The 20,178-nt window shown below is 43.4% G+C and overlaps 4 protein-coding genes across 4 annotated transcripts; 3 read left to right on the top strand and 1 right to left on the bottom strand.

Annotated features, from left to right (window-relative positions):
• Positions 1-1,185: 1,185 nt before the first annotated feature.
• atp6ap1a (ATPase H+ transporting accessory protein 1a) lies at positions 1,186-8,515 on the top strand. Its single transcript, XM_058643636.1, has 11 exons — positions 1,186-1,355; positions 2,292-2,418; positions 2,895-2,969; positions 3,073-3,266; positions 3,349-3,389; positions 3,572-3,657; positions 3,746-3,883; positions 4,562-4,719; positions 4,796-4,846; positions 5,502-5,739; positions 6,922-8,515. Exons 1-11 carry the CDS (start codon positions 1,219-1,221, stop codon positions 7,129-7,131), a joined length of 1,455 nt encoding a protein of 484 aa, XP_058499619.1. The 5' UTR covers positions 1,186-1,218; the 3' UTR covers positions 7,132-8,515.
• A 160-nt stretch (positions 8,516-8,675) lies between these two features.
• Positions 8,676-14,520, top strand: LOC131468931 (mitochondrial carnitine/acylcarnitine carrier protein-like). The gene is made up of 9 exons (XM_058643644.1): positions 8,676-8,910; positions 10,440-10,532; positions 10,725-10,852; positions 11,768-11,858; positions 12,243-12,360; positions 12,456-12,528; positions 13,226-13,335; positions 13,509-13,630; positions 13,756-14,520. The coding sequence occupies exons 1-9, from the start codon at positions 8,788-8,790 to the stop codon at positions 13,816-13,818; spliced, it is 921 nt and encodes a 306-aa protein (XP_058499627.1). The 5' UTR covers positions 8,676-8,787; the 3' UTR covers positions 13,819-14,520.
• A 1,128-nt stretch (positions 14,521-15,648) lies between these two features.
• On the bottom strand, positions 15,649-17,707 carry rad51c (RAD51 paralog C). Its single transcript, XM_058643641.1, has 4 exons — positions 17,355-17,707; positions 16,660-16,882; positions 16,263-16,479; positions 15,649-16,180 (listed from the first exon to the last, which is right to left on the bottom strand). Exons 1-4 carry the CDS (start codon positions 17,515-17,517, stop codon positions 15,734-15,736), a joined length of 1,050 nt encoding a protein of 349 aa, XP_058499624.1. The 5' UTR covers positions 17,518-17,707; the 3' UTR covers positions 15,649-15,733.
• A 63-nt stretch (positions 17,708-17,770) lies between these two features.
• On the top strand, positions 17,771-20,097 carry abt1 (activator of basal transcription 1). Its single transcript, XM_058643643.1, has 5 exons — positions 17,771-17,856; positions 18,351-18,788; positions 19,229-19,401; positions 19,494-19,682; positions 19,770-20,097. Exons 2-5 carry the CDS (start codon positions 18,362-18,364, stop codon positions 19,926-19,928), a joined length of 948 nt encoding a protein of 315 aa, XP_058499626.1. The 5' UTR covers positions 17,771-17,856; positions 18,351-18,361; the 3' UTR covers positions 19,929-20,097.
• The last annotated feature ends 81 nt before the right edge of the window (positions 20,098-20,178 follow it).

The following is a 20,178-nucleotide window of genomic DNA, read 5'->3' as shown; positions in this document are numbered from 1 at the left end:
AGAAACCCAATGTTATTCACAAGTATTCCACAGGAGGCAGGTAAACGTTAACCAAGAAAACAAAGGTCTGGTCCAGTACCAGAATATTGCAGTCCAAATTACGAACCCCTGCTTGCTTCCTTATGCAGTTTTGTACGCACACACACACACGGTCAAAATCCTCCATATCCTAATACTACTGCCCACGTGACCAAACTGCCTTAAAGCTCATTTAACTGTCGTAAAGCTCAAATATAACATGCTTTTATCCAACACAAATCAGTTTCAAACTAACCATAAACTTGAATATATTGTATATGTACTACATATACTACACTACATATACTAAACTTAACGCTACAAAATTACTTTGAGTGGCTCTCACAGTCAGGTTGTGCCGGTAAATGTTGTCTCTACTGCCCCCTACTGTACCAAACCAAACCGTATGATGACGGCGGTGTGTTGGATGTGGTTGTCTACAGCTCCCAACTTGTCACCACACAAATGATCCTCTGTGGGATAAAAGTGTATATTTTATTTGACAATCTTTGGCATTTACACTCATTTCTCACACAAACTCAGCCTCCAGCCCAACAGTGAACCTGTCTTCACTACATGTCACAAACATTTTAATAAGTGTGAGTCCGGAGGCTTCATCTGTCCTGGCATGTTTCACTTTGAAATCACGCACACACATTATCAGGTGAGCAGTCAACTCTAGTGATTTTCCATTATCCACTTCTAGCACTCGGCTCGGCTTGGGTTCTTTTTCTCAGGGATAGAACCTACTTAAATGCTCTCCTAAAGGCTCATGTTACCCCTCGACTGCTCCGGTCATCAAAGGATTGTGGTCTGGCGGTGCCAACACCCCACACAAGACAAACCAGACTCTTGTCATGGCTCGTTCCACGCTGGTGGAATGATCTACCAAGTGTTGCGTCCCTTTAGTGCAGTTATCTTATGGTATCTTTTCTTATTTTCTCTTAGCTCATCGTATAATATCTTATCTTAACTTATCTTATCTTAACCCTAACCCTAACCCAACTTATCTTAAGAGAATATTTATATTTGTTTTTGTTTGTTTGATTGTTTTTAATCTAAACCCACACATTTCTTTTATATGTCTCTGTGAGTAAAAGGAGGCGGAGCAGCGCGTTGCCATGGCTGCATCATCCTCTCCGTCAAACGACCTCGCGCCGCTGACGTCACCGCACCTGCTACGCTGTGCTGTCAGTAAAGATGGCGTCCTCTCGGGCTCCGCTGCTCCGCCGTCGCCGCAGCTCCATGGCTCTCGCCGTGTTCCTCGGCCTGTTGAGCGTTTTGAACGCGGGGACGTGTGACGAGCAGGTGCCACTGCTGCTGTGGACTAGCGGAGGGTGAGGACATGTCCGTGTGTGTGTGTGTGTGTGTCCGGTCACCGGGGGGAGTGAGGGGGGAGGCGCGCTAACGGTGCAGTGGCTAACTAACGGTTAGCACTGACTCTGACTGTAATAAAACACACACACAGAGGCTAAGTGTTAGCTTTCTCAATCCTTTATCTACGACGAGAGGAAAATACCGCGATAAATGTCCATAAGTACATTTATTTAACTCTTTTTTATTAACATTATTATTCATGATATCACAGCGTTCGGTGTTTGGCTTATTTCAAGGGCAGATTTACCCACAATGCAGCTGCTTCAGGCCTGGTACTAGCATATATGTGTTACTTAAACTAAACTTAACTTACCCTCTCTTATTTTATCTTATCTAATCTCATTATATCTTAACGTATAGTACCTTATCTTAACTTTCAAACAAATAATAAATAAACTATGTATAATCAAATAAAGATGAAAAAATTATCATTACAAAGACAAAGTTCACACTCACACATATAATGCATTGCGGGCTTCAATTACAGTTATCTTGTCCTATTTTCTCTTAACTTATCACTTATTATTCAGTCACACCATTTATTAAATATCATTTTCTATTGTTTATTTAAACATGTATGTCTTTTTATATACGCGTATAGATCTTCAACTCATGAGTATTTTTCGTAAACAGTTCCTCTGTCCATTATGTTCTTGATTTTAATCATTCGCTCCAGCATATAACGACTAAGATAATTTCTTATTTTTCCTTTTTTCCTTCCTTTGATGACTGAACAATCACTTAAACTGTAGAAAAGTGTCATGTATGTCAGTACAGTAGGTTTTTGTACTGGTTTGTATTTAGTTTTTCCTCATCAAGTTGCTTTGGTTTGATTCAATTGCTACAAAATAACTATTTTCTAAATCAATACAAATCCCTTCTGTTCTCTTCATCAGGACGTCTGCACCAAGTCAGGCTCCGCCCCCTGCCGGTCACATTGTGGGGCAGCAGCAGCTTGCTGCTTACCTGGAGAACGCTCTGAACATGGGTCCAAAGAACGTGGTTCTCTTCCTACAGGACAAGGTGCACACACACACTCACACACACACACACACACACACACACACACACACACACAGAGAGCCAAAATCACGTTGATTGACAGCAATCAAACAAACAAGACTAGTGGAAACAACAAAAGGCATGAATCTATGGTTGGATCTTCTAAATATAAGTCACATTGAGTCGGATTATTGAACTGATCCATATTTGTTTCCCTGACATTTGTATCATTATTATTATTATTATTATTATTATTATTATTATTATTATCATTATCATTGTTATTGTGAGCTGGATTCTTTGTGTGATGTAGTTAAGTGAAATGTAATGTGGTGTCAACACGGGATCTTTTATTCTGAAAAGTGAGTCCTTCCTATCGCTTGTGCAATGCAACCGTTCCACAACCACTGTATTTTGGGGTAACCCTGTGCTATTTTTATCCTGAGCCCTGTATTTATTTCCTGTGTGTGTGTGTGTGTGTGTGTGTGTGTGTCCAGATGAGTGTGGAAGACTTCACTATGTACGGAGGAGCGTTCGGAAACAAGCAAGACAGCGCCTTTCCAAACCTGGAGGTAAGATGGCCGCTGTACGTCTGTGGAGTCATGTGATCTTTTCAACTCTTCAGCCTTTGTGTGAGGGAGGGAGTGAAATAAAATTGTCTCTGCTGTGTCACAGGGGGCACTGATGTCGTCGTCCTCCCCACTGGTGTTGCCCTCTGTCTCCTGGCCCGCCTCCAACGCAGTGATTGGTCAGCTCCAGGACCAATTAGAGACCTCCCCTCTGTACATGGACCCAGAAACGCTGAGTCAGCTCAGGCTCAACGCCTCCTCGCCCGCACTGCTGGTGTTCAGGCTGCCGTACGGCGTCGGGTACGAACGCTGTTGTAGACACACACACACAACCAACGCTTCATCACTTTAACTAATGTTTTGTCATTGTCTTTTCTCTCAGGTCTGACCTGATGTCGGCCAAAGAAATCCTCAGCGGAAACGGTGAGTCGCGTCGTCCAATATCTTAAAAACACGGGTCGACTTTTGTCAACTTGAATTACAGAAACTTTCGTTCCAAAACAAAATTTGGAATGTGACTCTTTGAGCTGTGTTTTTTCTGTTTGTATTCTCAAAAGGAAGTTGAGAAGTGATGATAAATGATGAGTCGTGTGTGTGTGTTTCAGATGAGGTGATCGGTCAGGTGCTGAGCACCATGAAGACTCAGGCTGTTCCGTACACGGCCATCTACACGGCACTGAGGCCGTCCAGGGTGAGCTCACTCTGTTCCTGATTGTCGTCCTTGTCTGTTGATGACGTCTCATGTTTTTTGTGTGTGTGTGTGTGTGTGTGCGCAACAGGATGCAGCGTCTCTGTCGGTTGAAGCAGGTGTCGGTGGAGGACGCTCGCTGCTGCAGGCGCGAGGAGGAGAAAGAGACAGAGACAGGAAGCAGAGGATTAAAGAGAGAGACGGGGTCTACGCTCCTGTGGAGTTTAAGGTGGGAGTCACTCACTCGTTTTATTTTTCTAACAACTCAGTGTTCCAGTACTTTTTGTATTTGTCTGGTGAACCTGTAAACCTGCTCCTGTGAATGTGGGATCAGTAGAATCGAATCTTTTTCCCCACTGTGCCGTCATAGCACGTAGCCGTGACCTGGTTTTCTATGCGACACAAAGACACACAGACTCAAAGTGACTTGTAAAGCAAGTCTAACTGAATGATAAGAATCAGTTGATTAAAAAGATTTGTCCCTAAAACCAAAGATGATTCCGTTTGAATGATTTCTTTGTTTTATGGAGCAAAGAAACCAGAAAATATTCACATTTAAGAAGCTGAAAAATGACAGAAACTAGAAAATAAGAAGCTGAAAAATGACAAAGTAGAAAATGTTCACATTTAAGAAGCTGAAAAATGACAGAAAGTAGAAAATATTCACATTTAAGAAGCTGAAAAATGACAGAAAGTAGAAAATATTCACATTTAAGAAGCTGAAAAATGAAAAAAAGTAGAAAATATTCACATTTAAGAAGCTGAAAAATGACAGAAACTGGTTTGAATTATTTAAAAATAAACCAGTCGTTTTTTTTTTTAGTGAAAATAGATTATTGGTTTGTTTTTATTTTATTAAGTGTAACATCACTGAGCTGTGTTTGTTTGTGTGCTTCGCCTCTGACAGGAAGGGGAGGAGTCTTGTATCCTCCTGTGGGCCAAAGGTCTGTCGGTGAGTATCCTGCGCAGCGGCCGCTGGGAAGACCACGACCTGACGTCCTCCACCTTTGGAGAGGGAGTCAAGCCCAAGCTGCACGGCTCCATCTGTGACAAGACCAGAGCAAAGTGAGAGGCACCTGCACCAGGTCACATGACCACATGACCACATGAGAATGATGACATGGTTGTTTTTCTGTTCCAGGCTGGTTCTGAACTATGACAACGTTCTAGGACACCGCAGCTTCAAACTGATGTGAGTCTCTACAATCAACTAATTGATTGATTATTTCATAATCCACGGGTCCTTGAAATCCTTAAAAGTTTGTGAATTTGAAAAACTAAATTCAAAGGCCTAAATAGACATGTGTCATTGAAATCCTTGAAAGTTTGTGAATTAAAAGAATTCAGGATCCTTGAAAGTTTTTGAAAATCACTCTAAATAGACAAGAGTCATTGAAAGTGCTTGAATGTTGTGCAGTAAAGAAGTGAAGTTGATATTTAGGTAAATGTCTCCCTTGTTTGTGACGACGCTGTTGACGTGAGATTCCGTGCAGAACAATGAGCGAGTAAAGTTAAGAAAGAGAGAGAAAATGACGACGTGATGTCGCAGAAATCTCTGTCTCACCAAAGACAAAAGACAAAGACTGACTTTGAGGACAATCACTTGTCCAGATGCAGAGCTGCTGCACATCAATAAACACAGATGCAAATTAGCCATTTAGCTAACTCTGGTAAAGACCCAGTTCTGTACATGGTCCCTGTCAACTAATCTAATAAACTAAACTATAAAAGTGGACGCCGTCATGGACAAAGACGCTCTTACAATTTGTCCTCCCATCTTGAATTTGATGGAATTGCTCCTGGAAAGTCCTTGATTTTGATGTGTGTGTGTGTGTGTGTTTGTCCAGCTTGGCCATGAGTCAGCGTCATTACCAGGTGTCTGCGCGGCGCTGGTTCACTCTGGACGCCGTGGAGCTGGAGTACGACGGCACCAAGGCCACGTTCAACGGCAGCAGGAACATCTACGCTCCGGCCGAGTTCTCGTACCGCTGCGAGTCTGTCACCAACTTCCGATGGCCGCTGCTTGTCCCACGCTCGGCCAAAGATCCGGCCAATCAGTGGAGAGTCTCCTTCGAAGACTTCCAGGTGAGATGGACGTTGTTGTTTTCACGTTCACCCGGATACTTTTTCCCTGTTGTCGTCTCAAATTTCACAGGATAATGAGGCTCGTTTTAACTGAAAATGAAAATGTTTTTGTGTTTGAACACTTTACGTTCAGGTTTCACATTAACGTTATAACTAACCATTTAGTAATGATAGTAAAGTTATTCCAAACAAATTTGTGCGAGGAACCTTTCCGTGGCTTTGCGGTTTCGAGGAGGTTATCGAGCATAAACACTCATAGAATAGCATAGAAACTGTGCATGGAGTTCAGGTCTGGTGAAAATGTGATATTGGCATAGTTCCCGGAACCGTGCTTTGCTCAAGGGCTCTACAGTGCCCCCTAAGGTGGAAACAAATTTCCGTAAACTTGGTGGGAAGATGTTATAGACCAAGGCGAACAAAAAAAGTCAAGACTCAACAAGAAGTGTGCCATTTTTAATTTTACGTAAAAATTATAGATTGTTTTTATTTGAAACAAACACGTTCAGCGTTTCATGTTTGAGGAGGAGTATAAACTTTATAACTCCTACTCTACTTCATCCCATTACCAAATATTTCCAGTTCTTAATGTTGTCAGTGCAACACAAGAACACGTCTTTTAAAGCGATTTATGTTTTTACTCTGCTTTAATTCATCTGTTAGACTTAAGGTGCAAGGATCACAGCTGATCCGTGATCCGATCCGTTAAGCAGCCCTTTCCCGCAGGCTCAGACCGGGCTAAAGCCTTTACTGACGCTATTGGGGTGTTTATAGCTGCAGATATGAGGCCATACTCCGTTGGCGAGAACAAAGGCTTTAAAAATATGGGGCTTGAGCCATGGTACGAAATACCTTCATAATGCGTTGTGTTGTTTTTCATCCGATCCGTGAGTTTTGTGATCCGTTGCACCTATATTTATAAACATAAACAATGTTTTTTAATGACTGTTGTGATGTTTTTGAAGACTTGAAGACTTTACAATAAAGGCTTAATTACAGTTAAATAATGCTTATTTAGGACTGTTATTACTGTGTTAACTAATTAGCTTTATAACTGACTAATGTATGAATTAATACCATAACTAACTTGAACAATGTTATTAAATTTAAATAAATTCATTAGTAAAAGCTTATTAAACCCTTCCTTTTAAAGTGTTTGTTTATAGAAACTTCTTCCCTCCACAGATTCAGGGTTTTAACGTGAGCGGCGGCGAGTTCTCGTACGCCAGTGACTGCTCCGGCTTCTTCTCCCCCGGGATCTGGATGGGCCTGATGACCAGTCTGCTCATGGTTCTGGTCCTGACCTACGGCCTGCACATGATCATGCAGCTGCACACCATGGACCGCTTCGACGACCCCAAAGGTCCGGCCATTTCTGTGCCGCAGACGGAGTAGCCACGCCCACCGCTTCCCAACCTTTCACGACCCGATTTTTTTTTTTTTTGAAAGACGTCAAACTATTGTGAAGTAAAAATTTGTGAAAAAAGTAGCAACTAATTTACAAATTCTTCAAATTTCTTTTTGGGGGGGGGGCCCGAATAAATCTTCCACGACCCATCTGTGGGTTCCCGAGCCAGTGTTTGGGAACCACTGTCAAGTTGCATTCAAGTTTCTGTTTCTGTGAAAGATAAAAAAAAAACGCAGTCCTAAAACGCAGCATGTGATCTCTTGTCTCCTGAACGATAAAGATAAATTCTACATGTTTTCTAAGTTGCGATTTAACGTTCAAACTCTGATTTTTGTAAACGTTGACTTCAGTTTTGCGACATAAGTAAAAAAGAACAAAGCAAATACGGGTTTGAACATGAAATTGAAATATTACCAGAATTAAGTCGCAATGTTCTTGTCGCAGTGTTTGTATTTTTAACGAATCCTGCACTTATCGAGAACTACAGAATTGTCTGTGTTTTTTCTGAAATTTTGGGGAAATAATTTAAGCAAAATGGTGGCGCCTTTAGTTCCAGCATCTTGGTGCCAAGTCCTAGATTGCGAAGGATTATCGGCGTTGGATTCTTAATGTATATTAAACATTCTTCAATTTATCGCAAGAACACACTGAGCTGATATTGTACGTTAAACGTAACATCACGGTTTGTCACGTGTCAAATTGGCAGTTTTGACGCTATTTGTTTATCGGAAGCCCACGTGTTTCCATCAGAAGTCGATGGAAGGCGTGGCCATGTCCTTTCCCGATCAAATGTGCTGATTTGTCGTTGTACAAGTTTTCTGATTTGCGCGTCTCCTTGTGTGGTTGTCACAGCGCCACCCAGTGTAAGCCACGTGCATCAACGCATCTTAAATGTGCAGTAAAAGTCGACGCCAGCGGCGTTTTCATTTATCGCATTATTTTTGTTTGTTTATGTACTGCGATGTTTGAAGGCGTTGTTGACTCAGTGTTTGATTTTTTGATCTTTCACAGAAAACGAGGATTAAAGAAACAAACTGTAAATAAATGGGAACAAAAAAGAGAAGAAAAGTTATTTATTATTGTTTGTGATGTGTAGCTGTTAAAGGATCGTGTTTGATGTGACACATTATTATTATTTATTAACTCTACAAAACGTGTGTCATCGAGTCATGGTCATGGTAACGTTTGAATTGTTCTGTGTTTATTATTATTATTATTTATGACGTGCACTGGAAAAAAAATGTGAACTTTTCTGTCAGTGATTTTTGTTTTTGTTGAAAATTTGTGGTGAATGTTGACGATGATGTGATTCTGCTTTGACCCCAATAAATAAATGAATGAACAAAAACATGTTTGTTCAGTACAAAAATTGTTATAATCAATAACTCCGAACATTTTTCCTCATGTAGATAAATTTGATCTGACTCTGTCAAGTTGTTTGTATCTTAAGGAAGTTTTCATAGTTTTCATACTGATAAGGACCACAAGAGGGCGGCGGTGAGCCACAAACAAAGCTGTGAGGACAAAGTCCAGACAGGACTCCGTGTAAGTGTGTGAGTGTAAAAAGCCGGGACAGTGTGTGGACAGTGTCCTCCTCAGCAGCTCCGTGTCTCGGCTCTGTGCTCGGCTCAGTTCGGGTTCAGATGATGGATAAAGGTGGAGGTGGAGGTGAAGGATCCAGAGTTTCTCCTCTGAAGAACTTCGTGGCTGGTGGAGTGGGAGGAGCGTGTCTTCTGCTGGCGGGTCACCCGCTGGACACCATCAAGGTGAGAGACACACTGTCCACACACAACAAACAACAGCGTCAGACTTGCAGCGTTTTTCTTTTGTTAGTTTGAGCAGCAGCTCGTGCACTTTTGACTCTCGTTGACATGGAAACAGTCAGTGATCACGTGAAGGCGGTGAGAGGATTATTGATCAATCAGCTTAAAAAGTCAACGAGGCCAAAAGAAACACTGATCCCGCCGTTTCCAGGACATGTCTAAATGATACACATTTAGGAGACCAATCCACTCTCCCACACCAAACCCCATAGAGAAAATCAGTGATTTTAACATCACTGCACACAGGAGTTGTTGATCCACTGCTGCCTCCATCACTAAGTTCCAATGTCTTATTTTGTTACTTCGGCAGTTGAAAAACTTCATTCAAATTGACTTCAGTGACCCAAAGTGACCACAAGAGGCAGCAGAGGACCTGCAGCTCTGGGTCCCTGCAGCTAAAATCACTGATTTTCTCTATGGACTTTGGTGTGGGAGAGTGAGTGGTTTACAGACTTCAGTTTCCTGTCTAACAGTGAGATAAAGACGTGAACGTGTGACAGATTTTATCAGGTGTCCCCTCATTTTATTTATAAAATATGATTTGATTGTGTGTGTGTGTGTTGTGAAACCTTTTCTATTCATAGCCAGAACTTTCCACATGGTTGTTTCCTCACTGTCATGCAGCAGTGAAGCAGAGCATGTCCACATTGATTGTCCTCAGAGGACGTCTCCTAATGACTGTTTTTTTTTCTATATATATAAACACATTATTGTTCACACATTTAAAAAAAACCCCACCTTAGACAGTGTTAGCCGGTGTTAGCCAGTGTTACAATATTTACAGTAAAAGTTGTACTGTTTTTATGATTGACACAGGTGGCAGCCATCGTGGTAGTTCTGACTGTCCGAGTTTTCCGATATCTGACCTGTGAGGGAGCTCTCTGTTAGCGTCAGTGTTAGTAGCCTTCAACAAACGTTAGCACTGTTGTTTGTCGTGTGGAGGTCGAAAGTCAGAACGGGGAGTCACTGCTACTTAGTTGTGAAGTTGGGAAAAGACAATTGGACCCAAACGTATTCTCTGGCTAACCATTGTTAGCCGCTGTTAGCAGCTAATAGCAACGCAGTACGTGGTATTGTGGGAGAAGCTGGTGATGAAAGTGGAATACGAATAAATGTGAAATTCCAACTGCAAACCTCTCATTCTTCTTCTTCTGTGGTGACCTGCACTTTGAAATTGGCCCCACCTACTGTTAATGTCGGAGACTTATTTTAATAAAACTGAGTGGATTCAGGTTCAGATGTCTGTTTATCATTGATCTGAAAGACGGTTTCTGTTGTCCTTATCTCTACAACACACACACACTGTTAGACTGTGTGTGTGTTTTCTGTCATGAACACTGACCTTGTCAGGACCAGTGGTCCTCATGGAGACCAAAACCCAGTCCTAATTCTGAGGGCTTTAAGTTTACGACTAAGATTTGAATTAGGGTTAAGGGTTAGTCATTAACCGTGTGTGTGTGTGTGTCCTGCAGGTGAGACTTCAGACGCAGCCCAAACCCTCCTGCACTCAGTATGTCCTCTACACAGGAACGTACGACTGTTTCCGCAAGACGGTGTCCAAAGAGGTGAGCGCACACAAACATCGTCTTATAAAATCAATCAATCAATAAATCCATATTTTAAACTTTAAACTCTCCTGAGACGTGAGTTAGTCGTTATGTGGCTTCACCACGTGGTCCTGACAAAGAACTCCGAGATCACAATTTAATAAAGATGTGTACAATTTAATAAAGATGTGTGTGTGTGTGTGTGTCTAGGGTCTTCTCGGCCTGTACAAAGGGATGGGCGCTCCTCTGGTGGGCGTGGCTCCGATGATGGCCATCAGTTTCTTCGGCTTTGGTCTGGGTAAACAGCTGCAGCACACGGATCCTGGTCGACCACTAACGTTAGCGCACACACACACACACACCCTCTGCTCTCATTGGCTCATTTGAAGCATCAACCCCCCCCCCACACACACACACACCCACTTTCCTCATGTTACCTTGGCTCCTCCCACCACTGCTGGTTCTGCTCTGTCCTTGTCTGGCTCTGCTCTATAAATGTCCACGTCCTGTGTCCGACCTGTCGACGTTATCAATTCATCTCCCTGCTTTTAAAGGGACAGTTCAGGATTTTCCACACTCACTCCCACCGCTCAAACATCAGTGAGAACACCAGAGCCACATGAAAACAGCCAACCTTACCTTTTTAGAGATCAGTATTTTTTCATTTCATCATTTAGATCCACTGAAAGAAACTTAAATGAAGGATTAGCGCACCCTGCTGCTGGGAAGCAACTGGTGCTTTCCAGTTCCAAACACTGCTTTTACTGTTACTCTAACTTCTGTCCATTATTTTCTCGATTAATTGAGTAATCGTATGTTTAATAATTTTGGTTTTTTTGTGTTTGTCTGTCTTTCCTGTGTGTTCCTGTGTGTTTCTGTGTTTTCCTGTGGTTTTTCCTGTGTATTTCTGTGTTTTCCTGTGGTTTTTCCTGTGTCTTTCTTGTGTTTTTCCTGTGTGTTTCTGTGTTTTCCCTGTGTTTTTTCCTGTGTGTTCCTGTGTGTTTCTGTGTTTTTCCTGTGTGTTTTCCTGTGTTTTTTCCTGTGTCTTTCTTGTGGTTTTTTCCTGTGTCTTTCCTGTGTTTTCCTGTGGTTTTTCCTGTGTCTTTTCTGTGGATTTTCCTGTGTCTTTCCTGTGGTTTTTTCCTGTGGTTTTTTCCTGTGGTTTTTTCCTGTGTCTTTCCTGTGTTTTCCTGTGGTTTTTCTTGTGTGTTCCTGTGGATTTCCTGTGTTTTCCGGTGTGTTCCGGTGCTCAGACACTCTCAGGTCTTCCTCTCTGGATGTCTGGCTGGAGTCTTCACCACAGTGATCGTGGCTCCAGGAGAGAGAATCAAATGTTTGCTGCAGGTGAGCTGATGACGCCCTGCTGGTGGATTGTGGAAGTGCTTCATTTGTTCATCTTTTTTTAGTTTTTGTAATCATAATAATCCGTTTTTTGTTGTTGTTGTCACAACTCTCCACTGCCCTCAAGTAGACGTATCATCTAACAACTATGTCAACGTGATGATTACATTGTCTGAAATTGTCTTTGTAGTGTGGTTTTTTTTAGAGCAGCATCGTCTGTTTCCTGAAAAGTAACGTGTTTCCCTTGGGATTTGGTGGTGGAGACCAAACACGGATCTAAAAACAAAGAAAACTTGAATATATGTGTTTGTTCGAAAGGTACTGACCTTTAAGTGTGTTCTTGACATTAACTAAGTTAATTACTTAACATTGGCAATAATTTCTTAGGTGCAGGCAAGCAGCGGCGGCTCGAGGTACCAGGGTCCCCTGGACTGTGCTCTGCAGCTCTATAAAGAGCAAGGACTGCGCAGCGTCTACAGAGGGACAGTGTTGACCCTCATCAGAGGTGAACTTCACTCTGTTCTCTCACACACACCCACACACACACACGTCGTGACTGACGCAAACAATCGGTTTTAACGTTTGTCTCTTGTTTCTCAGACGTGCCCTCAAACGGTCTCTACTTCCTGACCTATGAATACCTCAAAAACCTCCTGACACCTGAGGGTCAAAGGTGAGTAACCATGGTTACAGCTTTTAGCTACTACTGTGTTCCATTTATATCAGAACTTTGAAGTTGGAACTGGGAGTGAGTCAGTGTCTAGTTTTCAAAGGTCTCAGTTTTTACCTGTCCAGACTTTAGTTTTCAAAGGTCTCAGTTTCTGCCAGTCCAGATTTTAGTTTTCAAACATCTCAGTTTCTGCCAGTCCAGACTTTTAGTCTTCAAAGGTCTCAGTATCTACCTGTCCAGACTTTAGTTTTCAAACATCTCAGTTTCTGCCAGTCCAGACTTTTAGTCTTCAAAGGTCTCAGTATCTACCTGTCCAGACTTTAGTTTTCAAACATCTCAGTTTCTGCCAGTCCAGACTTTTAGTTTTCAAAGGTCTCAGTATCTACCTGTCCAGACTTTAGTTTTCAAACATCTCAGTTTCTGCCAGTCCAGACTTTAGTTTTCAAACATCTCAGTTTCTGCCAGTCCAGACTTTTAGTCTTCAAAGGTCTCAGTATCTACCTGTCCAGACTTTAGTTTTCAAACATCTCAGTTTCTGCCAGTCCAGACTTTAGTTTTCAAACATCTCAGTTTCTGCCAGTCCAGACTTGTAGTCTTCAAAGGTCTCAGTATCTACCTGTCCAGACTTTAGTTTTCAAATATCTCAGTTTCTGCCTGTCCAGACTATAGTTTTCTAAGGTCTTCGTGTCTGTGTTTTCAGTGTGTCTCAGCTCAGCACTGCTAACATCCTCCTGGCCGGTGGCGTCGCAGGGATTTTGAACTGGACGATTGCTCTTCCTCCGGACGTCCTCAAGTCCAACTTCCAGACGGGTACGAACCATGACTCATAGAAACAGCTCCTCCCCCTCTGTTATTGCTGATGGCAGCCATCTTGAAATGATGACAACTCGGAATTGCAACTTAAGGGGGCGCTACAGCTCCAGCTGAAACTTTCCTGCTCGCGTGTGAACGCACTGTGATACTGTGTGTGTGTGTGTGTGTAGCTGCAGACGGGAAGTACAGAGGTCTGGTGGACGTGCTGAGAACTCTGCTACGTGAAGAAGGAGCTACAGCTCTGTATAAAGGATTCAACGCTGTTTTCCTCCGAGCGTTTCCTGCCAACGCGGTAACACACACACACACACAGAGACACACTACCTTCTCTTCCTTCAATGAAATACCTCATTTACTCCTCCCCCTCTGTCCCTTTCTGTCCCGCCTCTGTCACCCTCTGTCCCCTCTCTGTCTCAGGCCTGTTTTCTGGGGTTCGAGATGGCCTTAAAGGGACTAAACGTCCTCGCTCCCAGTTGGTGAAACAATGGAGTTCCTGATGCAGAGTAAGAATCAGGTCTGATAGGAACCACATGTTTGTCTGTTTTCCAGAATGTTCTCAGCTGTTGTTGTACAGAGACGCACAGTTATGAACGTATGAAGTGTTTATTACTTTCTCTCAGGGCTGTGCTGTGAGCGCCCCCTGCTGCTAAAATCTACTCAGTTTAAGTCTACGATATTTTTAAGAACATGTTCACGTCTTTATCTCACTGTGAGACTTTTCTGTCCCACACCAAAGTCCATGGAGAAAACCAGTGATTTTAGCTGGCATGGACACAGAGCTGCTGGTCCTCTGCTGCCTTGTATGGTCACTTTGAGTCACTGAGGTCAATCTGAATGAAGTTTTTCTGTAAACTGGTGGTTTACAAACTTCAGTTTCCTCTTGTAAGTTTGTCCCACAGTGAGATAAAAACGTGAACGTGTGACGTAGACGTCGTAGCCTTAAACTGAATTTAATGGCTGAATCTTTTATAAGGTGGATAAAGTCAGTTTTCATGCAGGTCCACGCCGGCAGCTCATATCTGTTGTAACATTGTTATTCATGTAAACGCACAATTATGAACGTGTGATGTTCATGAGCCGCTTTTTTATGTTGAGCTTTTTGTTCAATGGCACAGAGAAAATCTATCATGGATTTAAATCTATTTTAATGGACAAATGTGTGAATAAAGTGTTTCAATGAAATGCGTGTGTGAGGACCAACTGCTCGTCTTTGCCCCCTGGTGGTGGGTTGAAACAATCCTGTGTCATTATGTCATAAACATTCACTTTATCACCTGTTTTTACTCCTTAACTTGTGTCACGACTCAGGGATTTTGCTTTTATTTGTGATTCGATGTTTCTGAAATATAAGAGACAATAGTTGACGTGTGCATGAAATGTTTGTCCAAACGTCTGATTACAGGAAACATATGTCATGTTAAATGGGACAATGGCGCCCTCTGCTGCTTTGAACTTTATCAGCATTCAAGTCTTCATGGAGACAAAAACCTGGTCCTAATGAGACAGAACTGGTTTAAGGTGAACTGGTTATGGTTAAGGTTTAGTTTACTCTTTACAAATGAACAGAAGAATCACTGCACAAGTGGGAACATTTTTAATAGGGAGGACAATTTGTGAACTTTTGTCTGGGTCTCTAACACTAACACTAACACTTTAAGGGTTAAGACTTGGTTCAGTGTTAGGGTGGATATTAAGTTTAAGTTAAGGGTATTTGTGATGGTTTAGGTTAGTGATAAGCGCATTTCCACTGGCTCTACTTGCCTCGCCACGGCATGGTTTAAGTAGCGTTTCCACTAGCATAGTAGTATTTTTAGTACCTGCTCAGGCGAGGTTCCAAAAGCGTGCTGAGTAGGTAACTATGCGATGATTGGTCAGCCTGCCGGCCGCTGACTGGCCAGAGTGCCGTCAGACACACAAGCCGAACAGTGCTGAACTGTAGATCAGTTCAAACTACTGAACAATCTTAAAAACGTGGGTTAATCTCCAACAACTACAGAAGTCTGCTGTAAAGTCACTAGTCACTCGTGTGTGTGTGTGATAGAGGACAGGAGAAAGATGACAGCGGCCTCCTCTGTGTGTTTACTGGTAGTGTTCAAAGTTACTTTGTTTTTGTTTTCACACATGCACACACATGAACCAGCAACTGTTGCCATGGAAACAGATGTCTGTTGATTCTCCACCAGTGATCACTCACCTCCGACGCAAACCACAGGAAGCCATGTTTTGTCTTTGTTATTAAGTTTTATGAAACGTTTTTTAAAAATGTGTTTTTGGAACATAAGTGACATGATGTTGTTGTTTTTCTTAAACTTAAAGTAGAAAATATTATTTATTGTGTATTTACAGCATCACATATTTACATAATGTTAAAGACGGGACAACAGCCTTCAACCAATCACACGCCTGCCTGTCTCTCGTCTGATTGGTCAGCGTCTCTGAAGCCGTCAGAGCTGATCTGGTATTGGACAGTGGCGTCCATGTGACGTGGAGACTTGACGACGGTCGCCAGCCGCTGCGAACCCGACCACTGTAGGAGGAGCCTTATGGTGGAGGCGTGGCCCCAGCTCTCCCCGAGTGCGGGGACCAGCTGCGATTGGCTGCCTCGCACCCGTGTGGTCATCTGGTTGGTGATCACGACCGCCAAATCGTGTCTGGTTGCCAAGGCGACCAGCTGCTGGGCGAGGCCCTGGAGGAGGCGTGTCCTCTGCGACAGGTCGTCAAACCCCCTGAACGGACGCGCCACACTGTCGATCACCAGGAGGCGGGTCCTCGGGTGATCGGACAGGAAGTCGGGCAGCAGGTGGAGCTCGGCCAGAAGCTCCACGTAGTCATGGCAACGCACCTGAGGGACAGACGGCCAATCAGAGTCGATCTCACTGACCGCAAAGTGTGGCTTCTGTTACCATGACAACCTGCATCATTACCAAGAAGATGTTGGACAGGATCGTCTCCACGGTGAACGTCGTCATGGCGCCGCGCTGCTCATCGTCTTCCGCCAGTAAGGAGCAGTGTCTGACGGCGGCGGCGGCGATGTCAATGACTCGCTGCAGCACGAAGCTTCCCTCAGTGTCCACGAAGATCACATGACCTCCGACCCCGCCGAAACACGGAGGCACCTGCACATCCACCGACAGCTGCAGGCTGAGGTCAAACACATGTCACATGATCGACGAGGTCAAACACAGGTCACAAGATTGACGAGGTCAAACACAGGTCACAAGATTGACGAGGTCAAACACAGGTCACAAGATCGACGAGGTCAAACACAGGTCACAAGATTGACGAGGTCAAACACAGGTCACGTGTGTGTGTGAGTCTGACCACAGTTGTGTTTTTCCGATTCCCGGTGTTCCACAGATTTCCGTTGTTTTCCCAACAGGAACTCCGCCTCCGAGGGCGGAGTCCAGCTTAGAGGAGAAGGTCACAATGTTCCTTAACTCCGCCTCCATCTGCAGGAGCTCCATTGCCGTGAGAGAAGCCGCTGCCCCTCCTCCAGTCACCACCTGCAGCGCCTCCAGTGCCTCCTGCTGGGACAAACCAGCCTCTGCAACAGGTTCATGTAAACGTGAGATTTAAATGTTTAGACGGAAAATCTAAAAGCTCAAAGCTAAAATATCATATATTTACAGTCAATAATACAGCTTTAACTAAAAGACTCAAACATTATTACATTACATTTTAGGAATTTTGGAAATATTCCAAATTGGAAACTTTCCGTGGGAATTATGATATTTTTACAGTAATAATAATAATGATAATAATAATACATTTTACATGATTATGAACATATTTGACTGTAAATTCATGAAAACACATGGAACAGTTCTGACAAAGTTTAATTGTGATTAAAACAACAAAAACAGACTAAATCAGTGTTTAACAGCCGTGACAAAACCGGGACTAACTGGTACTGCATCAGTCAACAGTGAAACGTGAGTTAAACTTGGCGTTAGTCCGACTACACTTGTGTGAAGACCCGGTCCTTGACCCGGTTTCTGGGTGAGTGAGTAAAGTACCGTGGCTCAGTTTTGGCGGGGTCACGTGCTGCAGATCCCCGGCGAAACGGAATCCGGCTGAAAGCAGTTTGAGCTTCACACCGGAGCTGAGAGGAAAAGAAGACACCGCGCGCTGCATCTTCACAACAACAACAACATGCCGCCATGACACATATCCCAGCATGCCTCTGTGAGGCCAGGAAGGAACACATACTTCCGTGTTGACCTTTCAAACTAAAAGTCTTACGTTTTTAAGGTCAGATGTGAAAATAGTCTAATGATAACGTACAAATGTGTTTAACCATAGTAAATGTGTGTGTTTTAATATGTATTACATTGGTTGGTATCATTTTTAAAAAATGCGTGTTTAAAAAAAAAAAAAAAAAAAAATCTTTGCAGGAAAAACTTTATTTTGAAGGTAAGGCCGGAGGTTGTGTCGTCATTTCATGGCGACGAAACTCGCCTCGGTATCACGTTCACGTGCTGCCGCTGTTTTGATAAACGTACAAATAAAGATTTAAAGGTGAGATTTGTGTTCGTTAAACTTTAATCACGAGGAGAGTGTTTATGTTTATTAAGTTTGTGACTGTTGTCAGGTTTTATCTGACTGTTATGAACTGTTGTGTTGTCGTGCTGCCTCTTGGCCAGGTCGTCATTGTAAATGAGAATTGGTTCTCAACTGACTTTTTAAAGGTTAAATCAATAAATAACAGCACTTATGGAGCAAGAATGTCTTGGATGAACTGGTGCAAATTTCTCTAAAGCAGTAAAAATATTTCCAGTTTGCTCGTCGTCACAGATCATGAACACTGTGGTGACTTTTTCTTTTACATTTCTCTCAAACTGTACAGTTAAAATGTCTGATTCACGGTACACTAGTAATCATTGATGTCCTGAAAAACACATTTAGTCTCGTCCAGAACTGTCAGAGAAAACGGTCAAACCACGTTCTCCGGACCGTTCTGTGTCTGTGTCCACGCATCACTTCTGTCAGTCATCACTTTAATGTTTCCTCAGTGTTCACAGACATGGAGAGAAGAGAGGAGGAGGAGCAGCTGAAGACTGCGACTCAGAGAGAGGAAGAAGGAGAAGATGAGGAGGAGGAGCTGAAGACTGCGACTCAGGGAGAGGAAGAAGAGGAGGAGGGAGGTGAAGAGGAGGCGCTTAAGACTGCGACTCAGGGAGAGGAGGAGGAGCTAAAGACTGTGACTCAGGGAGAGGAAGAAGAGGAGGAGGAAGGAGAAGAAGAGGAGGAAATCAGAGGTGATGATGATGAGGAGGAGGAGGAAGCAGCAGCTGTGATGAAGAAGACCAAAGCGACGTCCTGTTCAAAGCGTCAGGTGGTTCCTGGAATCATTTACCTGGGTCATATTCCTCCAAGGCTCCGCCCCAAACACCTGAGGAACATGATGTCAGCATACGGAGAGATTGGACGAGTGTTTCTGCAGCCTGAGGGTACAAGTACACACACTTACACAAAAGTACACAGACGTATGTGTAAATACACAAGATCACACAAATATACAAACTAATATATTACAAATTCACACAAACAACTTAGAGTATTTCTGCAGCCTGAGAATACAGTTACATGCAAGTACAAGCAAGTAAACACACTAATATAGTACAAGGGTTGAGGGTGCAAGTACACACAAGTATATACAAATTCAGGCAAGTGTACAGACTTGTAAATACACAAAAGTACATGCAAATACATACAAATATACACAGTTACACTCAAGTATATGCAAGTAAATTAGTACAGATACACACAAACACCTCAGACAAGGGCACAAGTACATAAAAGTGTGTGTAAACACACACTAACAGTACAAATACTCATGTATATATGTACCAGTTGTGTTCACTGTTACCACTGATTATCGATCCCTCAGACAGTAAGATGAAGAAGAAGAAGAGGTCTGGTCTGAGGAGGTGTGGCTTTACTGAAGGATGGGTGGAGTTTAGAGACAAGCGTGTGGCGAAGCGTGTGGCTGTGTCTCTACACAACACACCGATGGGAACCAGGAAACGCCAGAACTTTTCCTCCGACCTGTGGTGCATCAAGGTAACGCCCACGTGGCATCATCGTCACACTGTTCAGGCAGAGGGATGCGGGGCCTGACCTCTGTCTGTGTGTGTGTGTGTCTGTGTGTTCAGTACCTGCACAGGTTCCAGTGGATTCACCTGAGTGAGCGTCTGGCGTACGAGCAGATGGTTCTGAAGCAGAGACTCAGGACAGAAATTTCTCAGGCAAAGAGAGAAACAAACTTTTACCTGAACAACGTGGAGAAGAGCGCTCACATGAACGACAAGAAGAGGAATAGGAGGCGGCAGGATGGCCCACAGGTACGCCACGCCGCGGTCACATGACCACAGGCAAGAGTCCCACCTGAGGGCTTGTGTTAAAATGCCTGTTATTCTGTGTGTCTCCAGCAGGTGGAGGAGAAGACGTGGGACTTCACGCAGAGGCAGACAGAGGACGAGATCCAGACGAGGAAGAGGAGGAGGAAGGACATGGACAAGGCCCGCCTCTTACAGGAGAAGAGCCAATCGAATGTCTCGCTGCTGACCAAGATCTTCAACTCCAACTAGTAACAGTGACAGCGCTTGGACACGCTCACCTCCACTGTCCAATCACAGAACACCTCTGAGTTGGTGGGTGGAGCCACTGCAGCAGCCGGCTGATCTGATTGACTGATGATGAGAATTTGTTAACTTTTTTATTTCACTGTAACAATAAACTGTATGAACTCTTTGTTGACCTTTGGCCTTTCCACTCATCTGTAATCCACAACCAAGCTCCTCCCACTTCTGTCTCCTCAGCTCAGTTTCAGGCAGTGTT

This window comes from Solea solea, chromosome 11 (assembly GCF_958295425.1).
Source record: "Solea solea chromosome 11, fSolSol10.1, whole genome shotgun sequence".
NCBI lineage: Eukaryota > Metazoa > Chordata > Actinopteri > Pleuronectiformes > Soleidae > Solea > Solea solea.
This window is presented reverse-complemented; position numbering and strand designations above follow the sequence as displayed.

Excerpts from the sequence above, each read along its gene's own strand:
- atp6ap1a (XM_058643636.1), top strand. The coding sequence starts at position 1,219 with ATGGCGTCCTCTCGGGCTCCGCTGCTCCGCCGTCGCCGCAGCTCCATG. Across the intron at positions 3,658-3,745 it reads CGGCACTGAGGCCGTCCAGG|GATGCAGCGTCTCTGTCGGT; the intron begins GTGAGCTCACTC and ends TGTGCGCAACAG. Across the intron at positions 4,847-5,501 it reads CACCGCAGCTTCAAACTGAT|CTTGGCCATGAGTCAGCGTC; the intron begins GTGAGTCTCTAC and ends GTGTTTGTCCAG.
- abt1 (XM_058643643.1), top strand. The coding sequence starts at position 18,362 with ATGGAGAGAAGAGAGGAGGAGGAGCAGCTGAAGACTGCGACTCAGAGA. Across the intron at positions 18,789-19,228 it reads AGTGTTTCTGCAGCCTGAGG|ACAGTAAGATGAAGAAGAAG; the intron begins GTACAAGTACAC and ends TCGATCCCTCAG. Across the intron at positions 19,402-19,493 it reads CCGACCTGTGGTGCATCAAG|TACCTGCACAGGTTCCAGTG; the intron begins GTAACGCCCACG and ends CTGTGTGTTCAG.
- LOC131468931 (XM_058643644.1), top strand. The coding sequence starts at position 8,788 with ATGATGGATAAAGGTGGAGGTGGAGGTGAAGGATCCAGAGTTTCTCCT. Across the intron at positions 10,533-10,724 it reads GCAAGACGGTGTCCAAAGAG|GGTCTTCTCGGCCTGTACAA; the intron begins GTGAGCGCACAC and ends GTGTGTGTCTAG. Across the intron at positions 10,853-11,767 it reads GATCCTGGTCGACCACTAAC|ACACTCTCAGGTCTTCCTCT; the intron begins GTTAGCGCACAC and ends TCCGGTGCTCAG.
- rad51c (XM_058643641.1), bottom strand. The coding sequence starts at position 17,517 with ATGCTGGGATATGTGTCATGGCGGCATGTTGTTGTTGTTGTGAAGATG. Across the intron at positions 16,883-17,354 it reads CCCGCCAAAACTGAGCCACG|AGGCTGGTTTGTCCCAGCAG; the intron begins GTACTTTACTCA and ends AACCTGTTGCAG. Across the intron at positions 16,480-16,659 it reads ATCGGAAAAACACAACTGTG|CCTGCAGCTGTCGGTGGATG; the intron begins GTCAGACTCACA and ends GTTTGACCTCAG.